This window comes from Somniosus microcephalus, chromosome 25, assembly GCF_052327205.1.
Source record: "Somniosus microcephalus isolate GS21.2 chromosome 25, FLI_Smic_1.0, whole genome shotgun sequence".
In the NCBI taxonomy this organism is placed as follows: Eukaryota; Metazoa; Chordata; class Chondrichthyes; order Squaliformes; family Somniosidae; genus Somniosus; species Somniosus microcephalus.
Window position 1 is genome coordinate 29,056,079 of NC_141011.1, and position 26,457 is coordinate 29,082,535.

Below are 26,457 nucleotides of genomic sequence, written 5' to 3' on the forward strand. Positions count from 1 at the left end.
CAGCAACCAATGAGGATTAATGAACCTGCCTTACAGATTCACCTGGGCTTCAAGATAAGATTCCATACCCACTTCCCCACCACAACTTCTGCCCTTATTCGCTCTAGGTGTTTCCTCATACTGCGGTATAGTGCCATGGACATGGGCTCCCCCTCCAGTACCCTAGTCAAGTGGTCATTATTCATGAGGGAGCCTCAACAGGCTATTCAACCATGAAGCATCACATCAAGTCTAATCATGTCCTCATCCAAAGTCCATACATATGCACTTTACAGCAAGATATATTGGAATAGCAATCATGAGTAGGAACCCTGGCTGACTTTTCCCCACCCCAAACCCAGGAGGTAGGGGCATTTGAGGCCAACTAAAGTGCCCCTACTGCTATCCTGGTTGAGATCAGCAGGACTGAATTGGAGACTTTCCTTGTTTCGAATGGCTCAGTATCACACCACATATTGCATTAACCTGCTATCAGGGGAGCGCCAGGCAGATAGTTTAAAGGTGATGCCCACAGACTGACGAGGAGAGATCACCTTTCTGATAAGGGAAGTGCAGTGCCAGATGGAAAGTTGCCATTTACACGGCCCACTACTGTTGACAAAAGATGCAGTTAGGTTAAGTACTCTGCACAGTTACAGCTCACCTGGTAGATCTTCCTCCAAGCGCCATTCAACGCAGCAAGAAAACGTTGCAGCTCTTCAGCACAACTGCAATACAGGAACCAGGGAGGAGACTTCTGATCGTCAGACAGCTCCTGGAACACAATTTGAGAAACAATGGAATAAATGAGAATAAAGTGCAAGAAGGTAGCAACACAAGAAAAGAATGATTAACTAGCCTTTTAAAATATTTGATCTCGAGATAATACCAACAGTGGCAAGGGCACCATTCAAACCTATGACCAGGGTGAGAGCACTGTGTCAGAACAGTTACAGAATACTCTTTTGATGAACAGGATTTTATAGCCAGTTTATATTATAGCCTTCTTTTGGCATACACTCTCCCATTAAGTGAGATTAATGGATTAATTAATGGAGTTAAGATACAAATCAGCCATGATCTAATTGAAGGACGGAACAGGCTCGAGGTGCAGAATGTCCTACTTCTGTTCTTACCCATGTTCCTGTCTGTGGAGGCAAACTACTGGCAGTTATTTATCGCGTTGTTGTTTACCGCTGGGGTCGCTAGTTGGTTCTGGGTGCGGACTGGCCAAATCCTCAGTTGGCCTGTAAAGACCATCAATATAGTTCATTGCTTGCCTGTACATTCTTTCTCCCGATACCCGCAGGCAAAATAGCAAAACTGCCCGTGTGTAATTTTTCAAAAGTCATTATCGCTAATTCAGCACAATCAGAAATGGATCAATTAGCTGAACCAATTACACCGGCAGGGGTTCCTCGATATAATGAGTATTAAAAACAAACACCAGTGAGCATAGTGGCGTGATGCCGTCAAGCCCCAATGCACTGCAGCATGGGACAGGGTCACAGCTGAGTAGAGACCAGGCATTTCACATCTGGGAGGAAGGGCGAATGATCTTGGACTGCACTCTCAGTGGCTGGTTACAGACAGGCATAGGCCAGGGGGCAAATTGCATGCCCGCTCTCACGGTTCAGAGACCTTGAAAGAGGTTGAAATTATAGGACAAAATTTATTAGGTGTTTGATCTGGAGCACTAGGAAGGGAAATATACAAAGCTATAATTATCAGGATTGGTCCCTTTATTCTATTCATTGCAGCAAACTCATCCAACACTGCTTTACAGCTTCAACAACGTGCAGACACAGCATTGAACTGCAGAGCTGGAGCAACAATCTCAAAACCTCTGGAATTCAGGATACAGTTTTCACTGAGTTGTAAACAAATGATTACCCACCCCACCCTCCAATCACTCCACTGTACTCCGGCGTAGGGCTTCCTCCCACCCCACTGTCCTCTAGATTAAAATTCCTCGCTCCACACACCATGCTGTAGACTAGGGATACCAGAGGATACCCATGGAACTGTAACTCAGCAACAGTGAGCACCTTCAGGAACAAAATTTGCAACGCAAAACATTTTCTAGCAATGAAGTTAGTAAGTATAGAGTATTACACTGTTACTCACCATCAGACAGTACTCCCGGCTGGGGCCGGTGGAGACACTGCTGACACTCGTTAGCTCAGTGCTGCCCAATAATCGGAAGAAGCTGGTCTGAGAGTCCTCATGACATGTAAACACCATTCTGTCCGACACAACAAGGCAGCATGGGATGCATGGAGAGGGTGCAACACCTTGGGGAATGATCTGACAACACAACAGTTAATATACTAAAACAGCTGGCGTAACAAATGGGGAACCCCTGAAGTCCTGTGGCTACTTTTAAACTCAACTGCAAACAAAACAGCATCAGAGTCAGGGCGTGAGAGTCTAGAATCAGCCAGCCAGTCAGTCCTCTCTACTACTCAATGATCAAATTCGCCATGGATTCAATCATGGCAGTTGGCACACATTCACAATGATATTCCTGACACCACAAATTATTTGTTAATAATACAGAAGCCACTCACTACTAGGTTTGTGGGTCCTTGAAAAGTATAGAGTCTTTGGAAAAGCCAAGAATGGCAGATAATGCCCAGTTATCTGCCACAGGGAATCAACACCCTGGGCAAAGCAGGAGGGACTAAAGAAATTGCTGTGCGCTCAAAATTAAGTTATGTCCACAACTGCATAAGTGGTGAGCACAGGGGTTTCCAGACAGCAGTATGGTGGAAATGCCATTTTATTCACCTGCAACTCCTAACTTGGAGTAGAGTGAATTTTCTATTAATTATAGACCTACCAGAGTAGTCAAAAATCAGTGCATTAATTCCTTTCTGCAATTCTAATTCAGCCTCAGCTGTTGACCAGCGCAAGACAGGCAAAACAAAGCACTTTATACTGTGCTATCATTTACTGCAGAGCAAAGGCTGATGTAGACCACAGAAACTTAAAAAAAAAAAAAACACTAATTCCAATCTGCACTGCTTCCCCAAACCTTTGTGGCTAAAAGTATCCCTCGGGTCAACACCGACCCCACCCCCTCGAACCAGGGCTGGGTTAGCAGATCGCAGCCAGCACAGCGGCCAGGATTCTGCTCACAATCATTATCCAGTGATTCCTGATGAAATGAAAACGTCTGGATGTTGGGCAAGGACAGAGTCAGGGCTGGTTGTGATGACTCGGTCTAATATGCCAACAGTCACTATCTGGGCTCACAATGAAGAATTGCCACAAGGGCGAGATACTTGCAGGTGGACTATAGCCTAACCTTCAGGAGAAAATTGGGGAGAAAGAAGAATCCCAATTAGCAGAAGGCATAGTCATTTGCAGGTAGAAATACAATATCTAATGTCGCCAGTTACAAAAGGCATTAAGACAGTGCTACAGAATGAAGCCCAAAGTAGGTGGAGTGCAATAAATGAAGGATGGAACATTAACAACTTGCATTTATATAGCGCCTTTAACATAGTAAAACGTCCCAAAGTGCTACACAAAAAATGACACTGAGCCACATAAGGAGAAATTAGGGCAGGTGATCAAAAGGTTTTAAGGAGCATCTTAAAGAGAGGTAGAGGGGTTTAGTCAGGGAATTCCAGAGCTTAGGGCCTAACCAACAGAAGGCATGGCCACCAGTGGTTGAGTGATTATAATCAGGGATGCTCAAGAGGGCAGAATTAGAGGAGTGCAGATATCTAGGGCGGGGGCAGGGTTGTGGGGCTGGAGGAGATTACAGAGATAGCGAGGGGCGAGGCCACGGAGGGATTCGAAAACAAAGTTGAGAATTTTGAAATTGAGGCGATGCTTAACTGGGAGCCAATGTAGGTCAGCGAGCACAGGGGTGATCGAGGAACGGGACTCGGTGCGAGTTAGGACACGAGCAGCCGAGTTTTGGATCACCTCAAGTTTACGTACAGTAGAACGTGGGAGGCCAGCCAGGAGTGCGTTGGAATAGTCAAGTCTAAAGATAACAAAGGCATGATGAGTGTTTCAGGACCGGATGAGCTGAGGTAAGGGTGGAGACGGGCGGTGTTATGGAGGTGGAAATAGGCAGTCTTAGTTATGCCGCAGATGTGTGTGGTCGGAAGCTCATTTCAGGGTCAAATATGACACCAAGGTTGCGAACAGTGTGGTTCAGCCTCAGACAGATGTTAGGGAGAGGGATGGAGTCAGTGGCTAGGGAACGGAGTTTGTGGCAGGGACCGAAAACAATGGCTTCGGTCTTCCCAATATTGGAGAAAATTTCTGCTCATCCAGAACTGGATATCGGACCAGCAGTCTGACAATTGAGAGACCGTGGAGGGGTTGAGAGAAGTAGTAGTGAGGTAGAGCTGGGTGTCATCAGCGTGCATGTGGAAACTGACGCTGTGTTTTCGGATGATGTTGCCAAGGGGCAGCATGTAGATGAGAAATAGGAGGGGGCTAAGGATAGATGCCTTCTGTTGGTTAGGCCCCAAGCTCTGGAATTCCCTGACTAAACCCCTCCAGAGGTAACGATGCGGGAGCGGGAACAGAAGCTGTTGCAGGTGATTCTCGGGCTACGATTAGATAGATAAGAATGGAACCAGGTGAGTGCAGTCCCACCCAGTTGGACGACAGTGGAGAGGCACTGGAGAAGGATGGAGTGGTCAACCGTGTCAAAGGCTGCAGACAAGTCAAGAAGGACGAGGAGGGATAGTTTACCTTTGTCACAGACACAAACAATGTCATTTGTGACTCTGACGAGAGCTGTTTCAGTACTCTGGCGGGGTGGAAACCTGACTGGAGGGATTCAAACATGGAGTTGGGGAAAGATGGGCACGGATTTGGGAGGAGACAACACATTCAAAGACTTGAGAGGAAAAGGAGGTTGGAGATAGGGCAGTAGTTTGCAAGGATGGAGGGTTCAAGGGTTGGTTTTTTGAGGAGAGGGGTGATGATGGCAGATGAGAGAGAGGGGGACAGTATCCAAGGAGAGAGAGTGGCTCACAATTTCAGCTAACATGGGAGCCAGAAAAGGAAGCTGGGTGGTCAGCAGTTTGGTGGGAATAGGGTTGAAGGAGCAGGAAGTGGGTCTCATGGACAAGATGAGTGCGGAGTGGTCATGAGGGGAGATCGGAGAGAAACTGGAGAAAGATGCAAGTTCAGGGCTCGGGCAGGGGGCAACCTTAGAGGAAGTTTGGCCCAGTGGGCTAGGGGAAGGAAGGGAAGTGGCAGAGGCAACTGCCTCTATTCAACCCTATTCAATCCCAGGAAAAGTATTTTGTGCATTTTGTAACTGGAATCTCACTGCAGCTGGAGCTCACTTACCCCTTTGGACACTGCTTGGCAGAGGTGCTGCATCCAGTCTGCCATCTCCTCCTCATTCTCAGCACTCAGTTCCAAAGCCAGGCGATTTGTCAGAATCACCTGGAATGTGTGGGGTCGCTCAGTTGTGCTAGACCTTCGACAGCCTCCACATTGCTCTCCACTACAATATAAACAGCAAGGAGGTCCATCAGAGTCAGTCTGACTGTGCTAAAACAAAATCTAATCACTGGGATGAACAGAAGATTTGGACCTCAGAGATCTCTACTGGTTTATTCAACAGGGGTTTGGACTCCATCCACCAATTGTCAAGATACTAAATACACACAAATAAATGTCTGTTTCTGCAAGTCCAATAAATCTTTTCCTTCTTGTTGGCTCCGTGGATTATGGCATTACCTGATGTGGTATTGAGCAACAGACCAGAAGGTTCACATTCAATCCAGGGTCTGTGCTGAAATAGCTGCTCTCAGTACACATGATCACAAGATAAAATACAGATGGTTCATCCATCCAGAAAGATCCATCATGCCATCCAACTATTTCTTCAATGATTTCAGGGTTTTTGCCTCCACTACTTCACCTGGAAGTCCACATCATATGTTGATCACTCTGTGCAAAGAACTTCGTGGCATCACTCCCAAGTCTGCCTTTTGCTAGTTTGAACCCAAGGCTGCCTTGTCCTATTGTCAGGATTTAGCTCACATTAGTCTTCCAGATTCTCCTTTCCTACCTTATACACTTCAATAAGATCACCTCTCAGTCACGTCCTTTCAAAGTCAACAAGCCCATGTTTCTCTAGTCTTTTCTCATAAGTGAGTCCTATTGACACAAGGGGTCAGCCTTGTAGCAGTTCTCTGCATTGCCTCCAGGGCCTGAATGTCTCTCGTGTCTCAGTGACTAGTACTCAAAAGAGTGTGATCTGACCAGAGAACTACAGCTTGAGTAGGACATCCAATTGCTTTGGCTTTTTTTTTTAGTATTTTATTGGGTTTATTGGTTGCTAATCTGCAATGATTGGAGTACCGGGTTAACTAAGAATTCTAGATCTCTCAACACCATTCATGAAGTGCTTACGTCACCTGTCTTTTCTTCCTATGTGCAGTACTTTACACGTGCCCATATTAAATTTCATCTGTCATTGTTCCACCCACTTAAATTTTTGGTCCAATTAATTTAATAGTTCCCAAACTGCTTCCCCAGATTCAGCTGCCACTCCGAGCTTGGCATCACATGCAAAAATGAGCAAACCTGCCGAGACCAGCTAACCGAGCCCAGACTGGGAATCGAAGCTGGGACCTTCCTGGTCTGCAAGTTCAGCTACTCATTACCTTAAATCAGCTGACCCATTGGGGAAGCTCTCTTGTTAACCCAGCTATATTCTATACTCTGTCGACACCCAACACAAGTTATCCCACTTCAAGAGCTTAGATCATAAGCAACATTGATCCTTGTTGCAGCAACTTAGTAAAGCTGGAGATTGGATTTCCTTTTAGGAACAGTAGTAGGCCATTCAGCCCCTCGAGCCTGTTCTACCATTCAATTAAATCATGGCTGATCTGTATCTTAACTCCACCTTAGTTCCGTAATCCCTAATACCCCTGCCTAACAAAAATCTACCAATCTCAGTTTTGAAATTTTCAATTGGCCCCCCGGCCTCAAAAGCTGAAGTTCCAGATCTCCACTACCGTGTGTAAAGAAGTGCTTTCCGACATCACCCTTGAATGGCCTAGCTCTCATTTTAAGTTTATGCCCCCTTGTTCTGGACTCTCACCAGAGAAAATAGTTTCGCTCCATCTACCCGATCAACTCCTTTAATCATCTTCAACATTTCAATTAAATCACCCCATAATCTTCTACATTCAAGGGAATACAAGCCTAATCTATGTAACGTGTCATCATAATTGAACCCTTTTAGCCCAGGTCCCAGTCTGGTGAATCTGTGCAGCTCCCTCCTTCCCAAGGTGCGGTGCCCAGAACTGAACGCAGTTACTCCAGATGGGCTCTCCCAGAGCTCTCTACAGCTGTAACAGAACTTCCATCCCATTGTATTCCAGCCAGAGATAAAAGGTCAACATTGAATAAGCCTTTTAAAATATGTTTGTATCTGTCCACTAGGTTTAGTGATTTCTGTACTTGGGCCCCTAAATCGCTCTGCTCCTCCAGTTCCGAGCTCCTCACCATGTAGCAAATACTCGGATCCATCTTTCCTGGGTCCAAAGTGGGTGACCTCACACTTTCCCACATTGAACTCCACCTGCACAGTTTTGTCCACTCACTTAATCTACATCCCTTTGCAACTTTCTGCTCCCATCTACCCTATTTACTGTGCCACCTCACAGTGTTGTCAGCAAACTTGAATATATGCTTTCATTCAAGTCATTTATATAAATATATAGTGAAAAGCTGCAGCTCCAGTACAGATTCCTAGGGAAACACCACTAGTCACATTCTGCCAATTTGAGTAGATACCCATTATCCCTACTGTGTCTCTGACCTCTTAACCAATTCACGATCCAAGCCAATAGGTTGCCTCCAATTCCATGCACTCTCATTTTGGTTAACAGTCTCTTATGTGGAACCTTGTCGAATGCTTTCTGGAAGTCCATATAAAATAACATCCATAGACATGCCCTTATCTACCACAAAATAAGATTATTTTTCTTCAATTAGGCCAGAAGTCTTTCTTGATGAAATCAAAAATTCTTGGGATTGAAGTTGTTAAAGTGAACAGTATGTCACAGAATCCTCACAGTTTCGGCCCATCGAGCCTGCACCGACACATATCCCACCCTATCCCCGTAACCCCCACGTATTTAATCCCCTAACACTAAGGGTCAATTTATCATAGCCAATCAACCTAACCCGCACATCTTTGGACTGTGGGAGGAAACCGGAGCACCCGGAGGAAACCCACGCAGACACAGGGAGAATGTGCAAACTCCACACAGACAGTCGCCCGAGGCCAGATTTGAACCCGGGTCCCTGGCGCTGTGAGGCAACAGTGCTAACCACTATGCCACCGTGCCTCCTTCTGGTTACGATGTTATGAATCCGGGGGTCTCAAATTACTGCTCGCCTTTAACTTCTAAAGCCAATGGTCCTACCTCACATGCACTGTGAAGACAGTTTAGCTCGACCTAGGAGACACACTCTGATGGTTTACAAAAACACATCCAGCTCTCATGATGGCCCAAGTGCTAGGTGCACTGGCCAAGTGGAACTGAGTGAGGAGGGGTCCCAGGTTTGATATCTGGTACATATGGAGTTAATAGGGGCACTAACTGGTCTCTGTTCTCGTTTTACAGAGCAGGAAAGACAGTCAGGGTTCATGCTGCTGATCACTATTGTGTGACTACTGCTGCCAAGTACATATATGGAAGACTAGTTAGGGCAGGATTAGGCTCAGCTGTGGTGCCCTCCAATCAATCAGTGTCTGGGCACATGCATGAAGAATGGTATTGTAGGGGACAGAGGGGAGGAGAGGGGACAGGGGGGAGGAGAGGGGACAGGGGGGAGGAGAGGGGACAGGGGGGAGGAGAGGGGACAGGGGGGAGGAGAGGGGACAGGGGGGAGGAGAGGGGACAGGGGGGAGGAGAGGGGGAGAATGACAACAGAGAATCAAGTGCACACCTTTACACAGAAGTACTTACGCCAAATTTACTGACATGAGCGGCATCACATCTATCCTGTCCGGGTACTGATAGAGGATCCCATTGCTGTAGAAATAAAACACCTCATTAATAGAATGGCACAAGCTGGCTACTGCCCTCAACACTACGATAACAACTGCTAACTAGAGATGGTCACTTACAACTTTCTTCCCCAAACATCACTTTCTACTGAAATCCGAAACAAACTCTCCATTAACATTACTACAAACTGCATCATTGTGTCACAATATCCAAATTTTCCTGTAATGTGTAACAGCTCAGCTGGATAGTAACAGCTCAGCTGGATAGTAACAGCTCAGCTGGATAGTAACAGCTCAGCTGGATAGTAACAGCGCAGCTGGATAGTGTGTGTGTGGGAAAAGGAGGTGTGGCTTTGGCAGGCACAGCACTGGCAGGTACAACAGGATGAAGGTACGGTGTACATCATGCTGCTCAAGTATCTTGTGCAAGTAATCGGACATCATTTAAAATAGTCCCTACTCTCAGTGGCTCAGTTGGTGAAGACAACAGACCAGTGACCCCTACCAAGGAGGATGACGAGCACAGCAATGTTATAGGAACACCATCCGCTCCAAGTTCTCCTCCCAGGTCACACACCATTCTGGCTTGGACATATAAATCGCTGTTCCTTCATAGTCACTGGGTCAGAATCCTGGAATTCCCTACTTGACACCGTTGTGGGAGCACCGTCACCACAAGGACTGCAGATGCTCAAGGAGGCCCACCACTACGTACTTAGCATGAACTATAAATGTGGCCTTGCCGGCATCACCCACATCCAGAGAACAAATATTAATTAAAAAAAGCTGGACCTCCGATTCAAGACTTGGACTGATAAGTGGCAGGTAACATTTGCATCACAGAAGTGCCAGGCAATGACTATCTCCAACAAGCGAGAGTCTAACCACCTCCCCATGACATTCAACAGCATTACCATCACTGAATCCCCCACCATCAACATCCTGGGGGTCCAACATTGACCAGAAACTTAACTGGATCAGCCACATAGATACTGTGGCAACAAGAGCAGGTCAGAGGCTAGGTATTCTGCAGTGTGTGTCTCACCTCCCGACTCCCCAAAGCCTTTCCACCATCTACAAGGCACAAGTCAGGAGTGTGATGGAATACTCTCCACTTGCCTGGATGAGTGCAGCTGCAACAACACAAGAAGCTCGACACCATCCAGGACAAAGCAGCCCGCTTGATTGGCACCCCATCCACCACCTTAAACATTCACTCCCTCCACCACCAGCGTACCGTGGCTGCAGTGTACCCTCTACAAGATGCACTGTAGCAACTCGCCAAGGCTTCTTTGGCAGCACCTCCCAAACCAGTGACCTCAACCACCTAGAAGGACAAGGGCAGCAGGCGCATGGGAACACCACCACCTCCAAGTTCCTCTCCAAGTCATACCCCATCCTGACTTAGAAGTATATCGCCGATCCTTCATCGTCGCTGGATCAAAATCCTGGAACTCCCTCCTTAACAACACTGTGGGAGTACCATCACCACACGGACTGCAGCGGTTCAAGGCGGCGGCTCACCACCACCTTCTCAAGGGCAACTAGGGATGTGCAACAAATGCTGGCCTTGCCAGCAATGCCCACATCCCATGAACGAATAACATTAAAAAAAAAAATCCCAAGCTCAAGTTCAGTTAGCTAATCATAACCAAGGCACTCCGCCACTGGGCCGTGGAGGAAAACTCACAACCAATGCTAGAAATGTACACGTGGAGGTTGGACGAGGACTCAGATTGGGTTGGCTATGATGCCACCCATGATCTAACAGCTCATTTTAGACCACCTGTCTAGGCTCATGCAATAAACAACTACTTGGGAGGTATACCGGACAGCTGCCAATACCCAGCGAGTCAGTGCTTTCAGGGCAGCAGGGGTAGAAAGAGAAAAAATTGAAATAAAAGTAGAAATCATGTTGGTAAATATTTATAGACCATGAAAGGCATTGAAAAAAACAGCTCATTAAATATATCCAACAGGTCTACAGACCCCAACCATGAGATAAATTGAACGTGGGCTTCAAACTTAAATGCAGAGAGGAGATGACAGATAGTGTCTCACCTGAGCACTACATAGGAGGCCTTCCAGATTGGGGAGCCCAGGTAGCTGGTACCAGCCTTGTAATGCAGAATTCCTTCTTTTGTAACTGTATTTACAGGTGTCATGTAGAGGTTCTTCTGGGGTCCTGCCGTCACATCCATGGGATCCTCCCAGTGAATCAAACTGTAGAGGTGGATGGTGACTTCAGACACCTACAAACACATCCACAACAGTTAGGCACAGCAGCAGCTGGAACATTGGTGGAAAACAGACATGCACAGAAAACAAGTGCCACTTAACTTTTCAAAAACTCGTCAGCTAGGGGATCCTTCTCCTCCGCTCCAGCTTCCCACCTCACTCCATTGCCACCTTCTACCTTTGTTCCCTTTCACTTCCAAATACACGTGATCTTTCTCTTCTCTGCATCTTCATTCATCGCTCTGTCGCCTTATCTAGTATAAGATCTTAAAACTGCAACATTCCTTACCTTCCTAGGTCTCATTTCCCTCCTAAAAAAGGCACAGGGTTTTAAATACCGAGCTGTGTGTCACTATGCTAATACTTCTCCAATTTACCACAATCTTGGTGGTGTCCTGCACTATGGGCCTTAGTCCCTCATCATGGTTTCTCATGGCACTCTCCCCCCCCATTTCTCTTTCCTACCTCCACTCACTTTCCCATTGCTAAGGAAAGTCAAGTGATCGGTATTTCATCGACTAAAATGGAACCCTGTCCGTCCCCCCACCCAACACAAGGCTTGTAGGAACTGTAGCCCAGTTGCTCAGCAGTGCTTATCCATGCAAACACTTTTATCACTAATTTACCAGCAGAAAAACTCAACCCGACACCATGAGGCAGATTAACCACATTACCTCGCATCTCGATTCTTGGGCCACAAATTTGGTGAGTGCCAGTTTCTGCATGGTGGCATCTGTAAGGATGCTGGGATATGGGGGCTCTCTGCAGCCCTTAATCATGGCAGATCGCAAAGCAGTGAGGAAAAACCTAAACACCAGGGGAAAAAATACACTGTATAACTGGTGCTGAAAGTAACTTGTGACTCCATAAGTCAAGATAACTACAGTTCCAGGCACATACCTATAACACTACAGGTACATATTAATCACATCACTATAGCCACATGCCAGTTGCCACTGCTGATACACATTGGTATAGTCAGCAGTTTCCTTTTCCCCCACCCCAATTTTCTTCTCTCCAGTCCAGAGACTTCAGCTTGTACTGATGTACAGTTCCACAGGTGCCAACCACCCCGATACCTCACCCAAGTGGCATGTGCAAACCTAGATTGAGTGTCGACCGGTTATTTGTGACTGGACAGCATCACAGTTGAGCCTGATCTTTCCCAGTTCTCTATCCACCTATACACAAATTTCCAGCAGGGTTCGCGGGATTGCAGTTAGGAGCTCGAACTAGTCCAAGGGCACTGAAGCACGCTTATTGCGGCCCTGGCTGAGTTCAGCTAACTCAGCACAGACTGGCATTGCAGCGAGTACCTAACTAGATGTACAAGTATCTCTCTTACTGTGCATACAAGTAAAAGACTGTCACCCTTTTATGGATTGAAGGATTTAAAAAAAAAAAAATTAAAAAAAAAAATTCTTGATGCATGACCACCACCCAGATACAAAAACCCCCCAAAAGTCTTTAATTCGAACCTATAACCTCCAAACTCTAGGGAAAAAAGCAGAAAAGGCTACAGTGACAGAGGAATGAAAGGTCAGCTGGCTCATGGTAGCATCATTACAGCTCATTTTTGAGGCTGAAGACAATATAATTAGACAGAGCGTGACTGAAAGCAGCAGGCACCTTCAATATTTTTTAAAAACTCAAACACACCCTGAGACACAGTGTACAAAAACAGGAATGAAAAGGGAGGCTCAATACCCAAAGTAACTGGGTTGCTGCAGGAATGTAGATTGGGTTGCTGCAGGAATGTAGACGATTTATGATCACAATGTCTGGTTGGGTAAAAAGGAGGAATATAGAGGAGATGCCAGACTGCACTACCCATTTACAAAAATCACCACGATTTGTACTTACTCTGTAAGAGACTCATCCGCCGTGTCAAGCAGGAACTGCCTCCGCCGGTTAGTGCAGACAAGCTGAATGGTCTGCTGGCCGAGGCCCACCTTTGACAGTGAAGATGAGTGTGAGTGAAACACTGCAAATTACGAGTGAGGCAGGAGTATGCAACACCACAAATTAGCCGAGTGAGTAATACAGGAGTACAGGAAACTCTTTGGTATCAAACACTGAGGGGACCGGGATGGTGCCGGTTGATTAAAAATTCCAGATGACAGAGAGGGTTATCTACTGAGGCTATTTTTAACAAAAATAAAAAAGTCAAGAAATGTACAGTATACAGTAATTGGGTACTCACCTACAGAATGTTGTGTTAAATGGATGGTGGAAGATGCTTGATTAAGTACAGTAATGCCAGTTGAGGGTAATCCATAACTCTTTAATTACTTAACAGTAAAACAAAACTTACAGTAAACGACTGTATACAGTACTGTAGTTGACTGTACACTTATTCCAAAATGGCGGATCGGAAGAGACTACCGGCAGCGCAGGAGAGTCAGACTCCTGTTATTGAGGTGTTCCGACTTCCAACAGCACCAAGAAGCCGAGTAGTGGCAGTTTGGAGAACTACCCCCACTGACCAACTCGGCCACCGCGGGAGACTCTGACTTGGCAACATTTCCGGTTATTGAGGTGTTGTTTTCGGAGTATGAATTTTGCCGGTTAATAGAGAATTCCGGATATTTAGGTGCCATTTAAACGAGAGTTTCCTGTACATTACACTGGGAATTACAAGACAACAGTTACACTACAATACTCCCCAATATGGCTTTGCAGGACCCTTATTTTGCTGCTCATTGTCAAATATAGCAGCCCAGATCTAATTTTACAAAGCTGCTTTACATTTTGGGGGGAAAAACAGTGAATAGAATTAAATCTACTCTTTCCCCAGTTATTCTGCATGGCTCTATGGAAGCATTCTGGATGTGCAGGAACTAGCCAAAAAAACTAGTGCCCATCCCGGTTTGAACATCCAGACACCACCACCACCTCTCGCTACTACACGGTGGTATGTGGTATGTTGAATGTTGAGCTTGTGTAGTTTCTCCCTGACCCCAAAAGATAAGCAGATTCTTTCTGCCTCTTGACAACTCACTGGGGAGCAACACAGGGGTAGAGATTCCTGCCGCAGCTTCACAAAACATCTGTGGATAATGGACAGGTTTGTCACAATAGGATCTCGTATGGTACACATGGCTGAATTTTACAGCAATTTCCCTTTCACCAAATTTTCTCCTGAAGGCACAGACAGGTGGCAGCAGCCTTCCAGTACCCAACACAAAAGTGGCCATTCTTCATGCGAGAAGAGAGCAGTGAGCCTCGGCAAGGTATTGGGGCGGGGAAAAATGGAGGACGAGGACATCATAACCAAGTTAAGTACCATCCTCGGCTAACATCCATCACCTGTGCATTTTCCAGCACAGGTCACTGGACAGTGATCAGGAATCCTGACTGTTTTTTCTCCTCATTACCCCAGGGGCGGTGAGACCAACTGCAGCACCCCATCTAACACCCATGGCAAGATTTCTCATCAATTAACAGTGGCGCCATTACTGGCACATTTTATTTTGCAAAGGGAGATGTAATGAAAATGCTCATCTCATCCCAACTTCCAGAACAGGACTAACGGGAGACTAACATCCCTGGTAAATAATGCGCTCCAATCAAACCCCATTTGACAGTTCCTCTCCAGTTGAAGTGCGAGTTTTAAAAACACAAAACTCACCGAAATGTAATCAAGCTCATTGTAGGACACTGCTTCTTCCACTGTATAGGGCTTGTCTGCGGCTCCTATACAGACCAACAGATTGAGTCAGATAAAGATAGATAGTGCACTCCAGCTCACAGCACTGTTCACATTGAAACAACTTCATTACACAATTCCATCTGTATACAACATTAGACTTTATTGGAGACAATCTGAATGGTGTAGGACCTTTAGCTCTTCTCATTTGCACACCCCACAGCTCAGCTGCTAGGGTTCTGAAGAAAGCATTGTTTTTGCCTGACCCCGTTCTCCCCTCCTGAACTGAAAACACCGACTCTTGCTGTGTACAGCTCCATGGGTGTCAGTCTCTTATCACCTTACTCAAGTGGCCTTTCTTCATAGCGAGCTTTTATGCCAGGTTATTCAAACAGGAAGGGAAATGGGACTGCATTCTCCCGTTTGCAAGTAGTTTCCCCACCGCCCCCACTTTGCTCTCATCTGCTCTTTTGATAAAATAGCAAAAACTTTGACCGAGAAAAAAATAACTGATCAATACAGAAAACAGAGCTGCCATTATTGTGCCAGCTGCACAATTTGTCCACGGCCAAAACCAGAGACTTTTGGCTTTAAACTGAAAAAAAATTGGACAGAATTGTGGAATGGGCTCTGCAAAATGCTGGTTATGCAGTAAATATCAAAACAGAAGTTGACTTATTTGGTCACCATAAACCACAACAGTGAGAAGCTTCCATTCCAACATCAAAGGGGTGGGATGTGGTCTTCAAGGGGATCTTGTTCCACTCAGTGTACGACCCCCAAATGAACAGAATTACCTTTTCTCAACAGGTAGATGTAACAGTCTGTCAACAGCACATAAAGCAACTGTAGGTTCCCCTCCATGTGACCTGTCCACATCCGCATCATCTGGGAAGAGACATAGGTGGGGAGGAGGAGAGATCGAAACAAAGAAAAAGATTGAAGTGCGCTGCTCCAAAGAATGACTACTATAAATAAACAATTCAGTTTAATAGCCCAGTTAGCTTCGATTGCTAAACTTCAGCAAGATTTTTACATGAGCAACACTTCAATTAACCAGCTCTGCCCTCATCTCTAGACCAGTGGGGTCCATAAGGTTTTCAGCAACTTTCAAAATCCTTTGTCCAGAGACGAGACCATTGCTGTATGCAGACAGCAGTCCTTAGGGTCTGAAATAAGGTTCCCTTCTACTTCCCACCCAAGCAGCAGCTTTAGGCCACATCGGGCCATTGAGATTTTCTCAGGCGGATTCAGGTTTGTTCTCCTGTTGTACTATTCATTTCTCGGTTTCTATTTCATTTTCTACTTCCATGGCTTGGTTTGATTAGTTGCTTATTTTCCCCTCCTGATATTTTACCAAGCTTGCCTCCATTTATGACCCACTGGCTTATCATTGCCCCATTTTGTTTTGAGACAGTAGAATCTAGGATACTATATGAAAATTAGAGATGTTAAAGGGGTCCGCTTGCCCACAGAGGACAGCCAAACTCCTCAGAGGCCTCAACACGAAACAGTTGAATTATTCCCCTTCCTCTCCTGACATCCACACATATTCAGACACATACACACGTTCCAGTAAGGGTCACTGGATAGCGATCAGTAGCAGTAACCCTGTATGATTTACCCCTCTCTAACTCGATGTTGAGATCAACTGCAATGCCCCCACTGCTACCCCAGCTATGGTCAGCACAGACTGGGGATTGAACATGGCACCTTCCTTGTCTATACTGCACAGTACCTCGCCAGATGGTGCATTTACCCAGCGAGTTATCAGGATGCTCGCGCTCATTTTAAAACACATCCAAGCCGATTTTTCTACTACGGTTCGGCCACAGTTGCCTTACCTTGTAGAGCTGCTCTTCATTCTCCTTGAAAACGTGAATCATCAGCAGAAGCAGCAGATTATTGTCTACCCTGAGGGGAAAGGGCAGAAACATGAGACTGCTGCCTCCAGCTGTGGCAACATCTGAATGAAAGCATTAGAGCAACTTGCCAGGCTTCTATTTGAATCAAACTGATTAAAAGAAAACAGTCTTCACGCAAGTATTGTTAAAATGTGGAGCACACGGCCCCAGATGCAGAATCAATTCAGGTATTAAGGGAGATACCGAAATGGTGGGGAAATCAGGACTAATTAGAAAGAGCAGTTACAGTTAGCAAAATTGCAGAGCAGGCTTGATGGTCAACTCCTGTTCCAACCACCAGCGTCACACTTTTAATCCCGCAATAAAAGATACCGAGGTCCTGAAAGACGAAAGGCAAAAATGGTAACATGAAACACACGCAAGCCAATTAAATCGCTTCATTCGACAGAGCTTCAGATTGGACTTAACTAAAGGCTCAAGTTTGTCTTTGGAGAGGAAAGTAAAGATTTATGGGGAGGAAGAAGAAAATACAGGAAACTGTGTGCTATCCGGCACCGACGGGACCGAGCTGTTGCCGTTCCCTCAAAACTGCCGGACACTCCAGTGCTAATGTTGAAACATACGGAGATTTTCAGCTCCGTGTGAATCAACAAACCCTGTTACTTAGCAACAGCTTCTAAACAGTCGGCAAGCGTCTCTGTAGCGTCTCTAGCTGAAGCTGTTGCTTAGCTACAGACCTTGCTTTTTTCTCAACAGTCAAGTTCTGCAACGAAAAGAAAAAAAACGGCTCCTGATTTTTGCCGGTGGCTCGAGCTTGCTGGACATTTAGCCTCCGGATAACAAAGTTTCCTGTAATACAGACAACTGGGCCCGAGTCTGACAATGAGCAAGAGAGCTGCACAAGTGATGCAGCAAATGGATACATCATGGCAGATCACACCACTGCTTGAAAAAACTGTGAATTTAACTCTAAACACCAATTACCAGGGAGCGATTCTCATAAGTGAAACGCAACATGTTTCTGTTGGCATATAGAAACATAGAAGTTAGGAGCAGGAGTAGGCCCTTCGAGCCTGCTCTGCCATTCAACGAGATCATGGCTGATCATCCAAACCCTAGCACCCGGTCCCTACACCGACAGCCATCCCACCCAAGCTCTATCCCCGTAACCCCACGTATTTAATCCCCCCCTAACACTAAGGGCCAATTTTTTTTTTTTTTTTTTTTTTAAATCACGGCCAATCAACCTAACCCGCACATCTTTGGACTGTGGGAGGAAACTGGAGCACCCGGAAGAAACCCACGCAAACACGGGGAGAATGTGCAAACTCCACACAGACAGACAGTCACCCGAGGCCGGATTTGAACCCGGGTCCCTGGCGCTGTGAGGCAACAGTGCTAACCACTATGCCACCGTGCTGCCCGATAAACATCAGATCTTATTATACATTAAAAAGATATCTCTACAGGTCCAAGATGCAACCAAGTGAAAGGATGCAAGTTTGATCTCCCTCTCTGTTCAGTTCCAAATCTGTGTTGTGCTGTTCTCAAAAGAAAAAAAACCCAGAGGGGTGTTATCACAGGCTACTGTCACTTGCTGGCTGACTAAAGAGAGCATTGAGTCAGCTGTGAGCAGCCCAATTGTTAGCACTTGGGTGTAGAGATGGATAGTTCAGGAATTGCTATGAGGAGAACACTAGGTGGAAGTGGGGGCAGGGAAGGAAAGAGAAGGCATATGGGCAAAAAAGTAGTCAAGAATGGCCAGTACCCATGGAACATTATCACAGAAGGAGCTGGTGCTTTCAAAAGAGATGGGGAGAAAATTGGAGGGAAGAGAAAAACTTTTTGGTGAGTGTTTTTGCTCATTACGGAGACATAAGTTTGTGTTTGGGGAGTGGAACACTTTCATTTTGAGCAGCTAGTAGCCAGTCATAAGAGAAGACTTTCATTCCATCAGTTTGGGCTACACTCAAGCCAAGGTGCCAGAAGTGAAAGGTCAACGTTTAATCCAATACACTATCCAAGCTTCTCAGGTTTAATCCCTCACTCAATGAAATCAGAGATGGTAACTGAGAAACGCTACACATACACAAAACTATAGTATAGATTAGAATCATACAGCTGGTCAATGTGTGAGACAGATTGCCAACAGAGAACATGGAAGCGGAGAGCATCAGTAAATGCAAGAGGAAGGTGAATAGTTTTTTTGATGGCAGACATCCATTAGGCAAGTACTAAACTTAAGTATTTCCTAAAGTGCAAAGGAAATTAAGAGTCAGAGTCATAACGGCACAGAAGGCCATTCGGCCCATCGAGTCCGTGCCGGCTCTCTGTAGTCCAATCCAAATCAGTCCCATTCTCCCGCTCTATCCCCGTAGCCCTGCAAGTTTATTTCCCTCAAGTGCCTATCCAGCCTCCCCTTGAAAACATTGAGTGTCTCCGGTTCCACCACTTCCGTCGACAGCGAATTCCAGGTCATCACCACTCGCTGTGTAAAAATGTTTTTCTTCACATCCCCCTGTATCTCTTGCCCAAAACTTAATCTGTGTCCCCTAGTCCTTGTAGCATCAACTAGTGGGAACAGCCTTTCCCTGTCTAGTCTATCCAAACCCGTCATAATCTTGTACACCTCTATCAATCACCCCTCAACTTCCTTTGCTCTAATGAAAACAAATCCAGCTTCTCCAACCTGTCCTTGTAGCTAAGATCCCCCATTCCTGGAACCATTCTGGTAAATCTCCTCTGCACCCTCTCAAGGGCCTTCACATCCTTCCTAAAGTGTGGTGAACAGAACTAGATGTAATACTCCAGTTGTGGCTTAACCAGCGCTTATATTTCCAATTACAACTAAACAGCTAGAAGTATTTAATAAATCACATCACTTTACCTGAAGTCAGCTGGATGAGTTAGCTCAGAGGGACTACTTTGAGCTCTCTCCTCCTCTGTATCCTCAGAGGCCAAGGACTGAATTTCCAACTGTTCCAGACTAGTTTCACACAACTTGCCATTTGCAACATTAGCCGGATAATCCGGTTCTGGAAGAGCCTCTGCATTCTCGGTTCTGTGGCTCTCTGGGACTGCAGCTTCCTCTGTGGTCCCTGGCTCCTCTACAGCACCAGGGATTTTTTCTCCTTTGCACGTTTCTGTGCCAGCAACCTCATGGCCACTAAAAACATGCGCTGGTTGGCCATCCCCTGCAAGGTCATAGTTGCAGCTACCTGTCGCAGTAGCACCTGGACTCTCAAGGGCAAACCTGTAGAAGTCCATGGCAGGTGGCATCCGCTCACTATACTGGCTATACGGAGGTTCATCCGGGGCTTCCCCCGGGACACAAGTCCGAAAGGGCTGCTTAGGATGATCACCATCTGACGTCCAAGTGTTGGCATCCAGTGTACCATTGAACTGCTCCATCACCTTGCTCAAAGGATTCCCTACACTGTTCATAGATGTGTCCTTCATCTGTGGTATCAGCAGACCTGGCTGGGGGGCATCTGCATCAGACTCTCCACGTGTCACCCGTAACATCTTGTCCTGGGGGCTGCAGTCCTCCTCACCAGCAGCAATCCCTTTGGATTTCTGTAAGCCCATGTTATCGCTCGCTTCTTCTTGTGGTTTGGCATCACAGCACTTCTTGGACTTTGCAGTTTCTCCTGTTGACAGCTGCACTTCTGCATTTTTAGCATCAAGAATTTGCTCCTCAGATTTTGCTCTCTTCTTTTTGGGCGTTCTCTTCTTCTTTGCCAATCTGTGGAATCGTAATCACAAACAATTAGAATCAGCAACTCCCTCAATGGCTCGGGAGGTAAATGCACCATCCACTGACTAATACAGAGCAGAAGGCTCCAGTTTCCATCCTCGGTCTGTTCGGAGATGGCTGGTCTCAGCTGGGCCAGCAGTTGGTAATGCTACAATCTGCCTCATTGCCCTGGGCTAGGGACAGGAAAAAGGAGTCAAGGTTCCTGCTCCTCATTGCTCTCCAGTGACTCCTGTGGAAAATGTGCACTTGGACAGCAGGATCAGACTCGGCTGTGGTATCTTGCAGAACCAAATATTCTGGCGACGCTCAGTATCTAAGCTCACAGATGAAAAATGGCCACTTGGGCAACGTACCAGAGGGCACTAGATCTCCGCAAGAGAAAGAAAAAAAAAAAATTCAAGTGACAAACCCACTACAGTGCTCCAGGCGGAACTCTCCCCAACGCATAGTTGCATGAACAATGAAGAATGAATTTCAAATTTAAGTAATCGAGGACCAGCACTGACCTTATTCCCAGGTGTTTTGTCACCCAACACTCAGGAGCAGTGGAACATTGGTACTGCCCAATCAAGATCATTAGCATCCTCCATGGGCAGTACTTCAGTTCTCAGACAGGCTTCCTTGACAACACATTTCATTGTGGAAGGACAACAACTCAGAAGGAAAATATAAAAATGCCAGAAGTCAAAGACAGTATAGCAGCGTAGCATGTGGCTGTACCAACTCCGTGCACAAGAATGCATTAAGACAGGAGTTAACATTAAATTCCAAACACACTGGGTTCCACTTTCTAGCAGCGGCCAGGCACCGTTTTATAGCATTTCACGGTCACCGCTTCTCACAAACTAGTCTACATAGACCCAGGAAGTTACTGCCGACAGGTGTGGCACAGAAATCTCAAGACATGCATTTATATAGCACCTTTCACAACCTCAGGACGTCCCAAAGAGCTTTACAGCCAATTAAGTACTTATTTTGCGGAGTAGTGACTGTTGTAATGCAGCAACCAATTTGCGCACAGCAAGCTCTCAAACAGCAAGTTGATAATGACCAGATAATCTGGTTACAGGAAACTTTCGTTTAACCGGAGGTTAAATGTCCGGAACGCTCTATCCACCGACAAAATTCAGGAGTCGGTTCAGATAAGTTTTTGTTGCTTTTTTTCCTCCAGTCGAAGCTCTGCAAGCGTCTAGCTGAAGCTGTTGCTTAGCTACAGAGACGCTTGCAAGCTGCGCCGACTGTTTTGAGGCTGGGGTTTGTTGCTAGATACGGAAAGCTCCGTATGTTTTAACATTACCGCTCGTTTCTCCGGCAGTTTTGTTCCACCGGCAACAGCTCGGTCCTGTCAGTACCGGATATCAGAAAGTTTCCTGTATTTTTTGAAGTGATATTGGTTGACGGATGAATAGTGGCCAGGACACTGGGGAGAACACTCCTGACTCCTCTTCAAAATAGTCCAATGGGATCTTACGCCCACCTAAGGGGGCCTCTGTTTAACATCTCATCCGAAAGACAGCACCTCAGACAATGCAGCACTCCTGCAGCACTGCCCTGGAGCAGCAGCCTAGATTATGTGCTCAAGTCTCTGGAGTGGGACTTGAACCCATAACCTACTGACTCAGAGGCAGGAGCGCTACCAGCCAAGCCATGTCTGGTACCTAAAGGCAAGCAAAGCAATGTGAAAGTGGGTGCCCACCTCTATTGGAGGCCAAGGTCAAAATGAGATAGTACATTTTCCAGGTGAAAGTTAAACAACTCCCCCCCCCCCCCCCCCCCCCCCCCCCCCCCCACCCCAACTCAGTAAAGCCCTAATCACAATGACTGACCTAATTACTTCAAGCTCTGTGCTGTTCTCAGCAGAGTCCTGGAGGTCTGGTGTGCTCTCCTCTCTCTCAGGCTCAATACATGGCACTGCAGTGCCGTCTGGTGTATGTGGAGATTCCGCTTTCTCACTATTGAAGGGGTTGTAGCGCAGGGTTGGACTCCTTGTGTTGGGCTTGTTGTTTAATGGCAGACTCTCCGAGGTCCCAGATCGGGGGCAGCTGCTGACTGTGTCTGTCAATTCGCCCTCTACAGAAAAAACAAACACAAAAATACTGTAGAGGCCAATGTTTATTTCTGGGATGGTTTTCATTTGACTGAAATTAGATTTTTTCTTAAATTAACAAAATAACAGACCAGCAAGGAGAATGAGTTATTTGAAGCAGTGTCTTAAGTAAGACTGACAAATTAGTGTACAGTCAAGCTCATCGCCCATGATCACCAAGCAAAGATTAGAACTGCACCTGTAAACCTACACTTACGATCACACGTCCACTCACTTGACACCAGCATCTATTCCACATGGTTACATTAACTATCCACATCTGCAGAATTCCCAATATAAAAATATTTCCTGTCCCAGGAAACCAGCGGCTTTAATTTCTTCTCTGGAAGTAGAGGGTTCCTAGCCAAGTGAGATACCTTGAAGGTTCAGTTATGTTTCAGGTGCAATGAGGCAACCATGAAGTACAATAAACAAAGTAACATGGATCCAATAAAAGGTCCCACACTGTAGGGATCACAGGCAGTTGGTCTGGGTGAAGAACAGTAGGCAAACCCTAGCACCCCCCCACCAAAAAAAGTCAACAGGGATAGCAACCAGAAGTTCTGATGGTTCCACTCACCTACTTTTCTTAGCCAGACTCGGTCAGAGAAACCTCATCCTCATTTCCTTCAAGGGGAAAGTTACAGAATCACCTGACACTGTTGCGTTTTACATCTACAGCTATTACAGAAATGATCTCCTGCTGAATCAAGGCACTCACTGAGGAAAATCCCATGCCATAAGCAACTGCCATGATAGATGGTAGATGGAAGGACAGGAGGCTCTGGACTACTCAACCCAAGTGGAAAGGACAAGGTGGGGGGGGGGGGGGGGGGGGGGGGGGGGAAAGAGAGGGAGGGAGCAGGAAGGCTGTCACAGCACTTGCTACCAAGAGCAAGGGTTGATTGATGACCACAAGAATTCACTTCTCACACCTGGAGCCAACCAACACCAAGCTGGCATCACACTTGCCAGAGTTCTCAAAACATGTGTGAAGCAGAACCAGAGGGAATGATGATCTAGGTGGTGTTGTACCTTTTGGGCAGCGTGACTCCAGTTTTATGAGAGTCATGACAATGGGCACCCGAAAATGAAATTACCTCGTTCCCTCCTAGGAGGAGGACATCTGCTCCGGAAGAACCATATACCTACTTTCCAGGTGGCTCCTCTGGCAAGAAGAGTTCAAACACACAACGCATCACAATAAATCATACCTTGACAGAAGCTACTGAGGGCATTGTGAAGGTCCAGCTACACTTCATACAAGGTTTATAAGTCCCAAAGACATCATGAAATGTGGATTTAATTTGGCAAAAACAGGTAACAGCAGGGAGCAATTGTACAGGAATGGCAATAGGGAAACTCTTGGGTCAGTCCAGATTGGTTGCTTTGCCACATTGCGTAAAAGGACAGTCACATCAAAAACCTCTTAAAGGAACTGCGTCCATGTTGATTCTCTCCATTGGTAAGCTGGACATATTCTGAGTAAAGGAGATGAAAGATGAACCACATTATGTGCAGCAATACTCAGGGTTTCTAAAGTTCCTGCAGTAAAAATACAACTAAAGTGAGCCTGGAGTCAATCCAAAGTGGAAAAATTATCCCTGAATGTTACTCAGTGATCCAAAGCATTATACAGTAGCAAATCAAAATCACACTTTAATATGTTGGACTTTAGGAATTGGGCAACATTAGTTGATTAATAAATGACTTGCAGGCAAGAAAGGTGGTTTCATTTCAACAAACCTGTGCCAATGCATAGGGTGGCTCTGCATGGTGGCAATCTGGCATTGCCCACCCCAATGACTACCAGGTTCTCATCACCCAGCTCAGATGCTAGTGACAGTTCTCCTGTGCTGTGCCATGGAATTTCTTGAAATGCAAGCAAAACTAGCAAGGCTGCAGTTATTACCCCCAAAACATGAATTGCAATCAAGATTTCTGCAAGACAGCCAGAATTATAGCAGCTCTGATTACAATGCGAAACCCACCACTATAGAATTATGAAGCAATCACGTTACAGATCGGAGTTCATGATTCCCAGCCATGACCTATTTTTCCTCTGTCTAACACACTGCCACCAAATGCACATGTAAACAACCACTGGAAGCAGCCCTGGCAGGCATGCAGTGAGTGAGACAGACAGGGTTAGGGACAGAGAGCATGCAGCAGGCAGCAAGAGTGTGAAACACAAGCCTGAGGGAGTCCCACCTTCCCAGTCTGTGCTGGGTATGGACTGTGCTGCAGGAAACACATCGCCAAAATCATAATCTATAATGGAAGGAAGAGAAAGAAAGAAACAAAAACAAAATCTGTAACAATGAAAATCGTGGTCTCAGATATTCCAATAGCATGAGATGAAATCCCTGTCATACATAGGTGATAAAGGTATCCATGATTATTCCATCATACCTGCAGATAATTCTACATTCCAGTTGCCTTTTAACTATCCTTTTACAGGTGCTACATACACTCAAGCGATGGGGCAGTGGCCATCAGAGGAACTGCATGATGCTTTTCACTCTGGGTCCTTTGGGTTTGAAACCAGACCAGGCCAATGGAATGAAAATTCTCTATTTGTTGGACATAAGGGTCCATGTAAAATGAGTTTGGGACAGTCTCAACCCAATCCTCATCGGGCATGCTGTTACGATACAAAACTGTCCCTAATTGGCAATCACACTTTAGAGGCCACAGAAAGGCTGGTAAGTGGGGGAAAAAAAAGACACACTGGTTCAGGTGGCAGTGTTTTTACTCTGCGTCAATGTTCCTGCTAAGCTGCGTAGTCATGTGCAAGGTCCCACGCAGGCCGTTCACCGGCTTTTACATTGTAGATACCGTGCACGCACAAAAATGTGAATGGGCCGCACAGTGGGGGAGGCAGGCCGTGCAGCTTACGGGGAACGCTGCTCTACATCTAACCCGACACCGAGTACTGAAATTAGTAAAATGTTCCATTTCCATCACTACATCCCTCAACTTGACCAGTTTCAAACTCACGGGAAGGAAAAAAAATCAAGTGAATAATGGAAAAAGAAAAAAATATATAGCTGTTTATTAACAGCACTGAACATTTAAAAATATACTGTCGAGTATCAATTGCCTTGTACACATATTGCTGTGGGACAATGGTATTTAATCATTCAGCTTAGCCTCTGCTCGCCCCACCTGATTTAGGTTATTGCTCAATTAATCTCACACTCATCGGATGTGGATCCTGCCAGCGACCAATTTTTCCACATACTCATCACAGCGGATAGTAGTCCACCAATGCAGAGAAATGCAGACACATCACTACTCCCATACCCAGGGCTCTACATCCCACAGTCCAGGTAGGATTTGGGCTATAAAATACACATTTGAAATTGGAGAGCTGCAATTTGCTGACATAGATCCAGCACACTCAGCAGTCAGTGTTTGTGATGATCAACGTTATTATTGGGTGCAGTGCAGCTAATTACAAACCCCACCCTAATAATTCAGCCACTACTTCCCAGCCCAGAAACACAGTCTGCAGAGTCAAAAATCCTGGAACTCCCTATCCAACAGCACGGTGAGTACCTACACCACATGGACTGCAGCAGGTCAAGGCGGCGGCTCACCATTACCTTGTCGAGAGCAACTAGGGCTGGGCAATAAAACACTTGCCTTGCTAGCAATGCCCATATCTGAAAGAATGAATTAAAAAAATACATGAAATGGATTAATGGTATGCATTATCTGCAAGTGCAGCATCTGACCTGTTGTATGCACTTTTGTATAAAGGTTCAAACAGGAGGAATAAAATTATCACCCTCAACCCAAACTGAAGTCTAGGGATAGTGCAAAGTTGATTGACAATTCATCCAAATTAATCCACCCCAC

The 26,457-nt window shown here is 45.9% G+C and overlaps 1 protein-coding gene across 6 annotated transcripts in view; it reads right to left on the reverse strand.

Annotated features, from left to right (window-relative positions):
• Nucleotides 1-26,457, reverse strand: part of plekhm2 (pleckstrin homology and RUN domain containing M2) — a 66,064-nt gene that overhangs the window by 8,309 nt on the left and 31,298 nt on the right. For 4 of the 6 annotated variants that reach the window (XM_085966996.1, XM_085967001.1, XM_085966997.1 and 1 more), the window contains 13 exons: nt 24,805-24,864; nt 22,334-22,577; nt 19,638-20,495; nt 16,730-16,799; nt 15,683-15,773; nt 14,868-14,932; nt 13,100-13,188; nt 11,911-12,043; nt 11,060-11,250; nt 8,958-9,023; nt 5,308-5,467; nt 2,107-2,286; nt 644-754 (listed from right to left, as the gene is read on the reverse strand). In XM_085966996.1, coding sequence (XP_085823122.1) covers nt 644-754; nt 2,107-2,286; nt 5,308-5,467; nt 8,958-9,023; nt 11,060-11,250; nt 11,911-12,043; nt 13,100-13,188; nt 14,868-14,932; nt 15,683-15,773; nt 16,730-16,799; nt 19,638-20,495; nt 22,334-22,577; nt 24,805-24,864 — 2,318 coding nt within the window. The remainder of the gene's footprint in view (nt 1-643; nt 755-2,106; nt 2,287-5,307; nt 5,468-8,957; nt 9,024-11,059; nt 11,251-11,910; nt 12,044-13,099; nt 13,189-14,867; nt 14,933-15,682; nt 15,774-16,729; nt 16,800-19,637; nt 20,496-22,333; nt 22,578-24,804; nt 24,865-26,457) is intronic. The other 2 variants (XM_085966998.1, XM_085966999.1) reach the window with 1 other exon arrangement.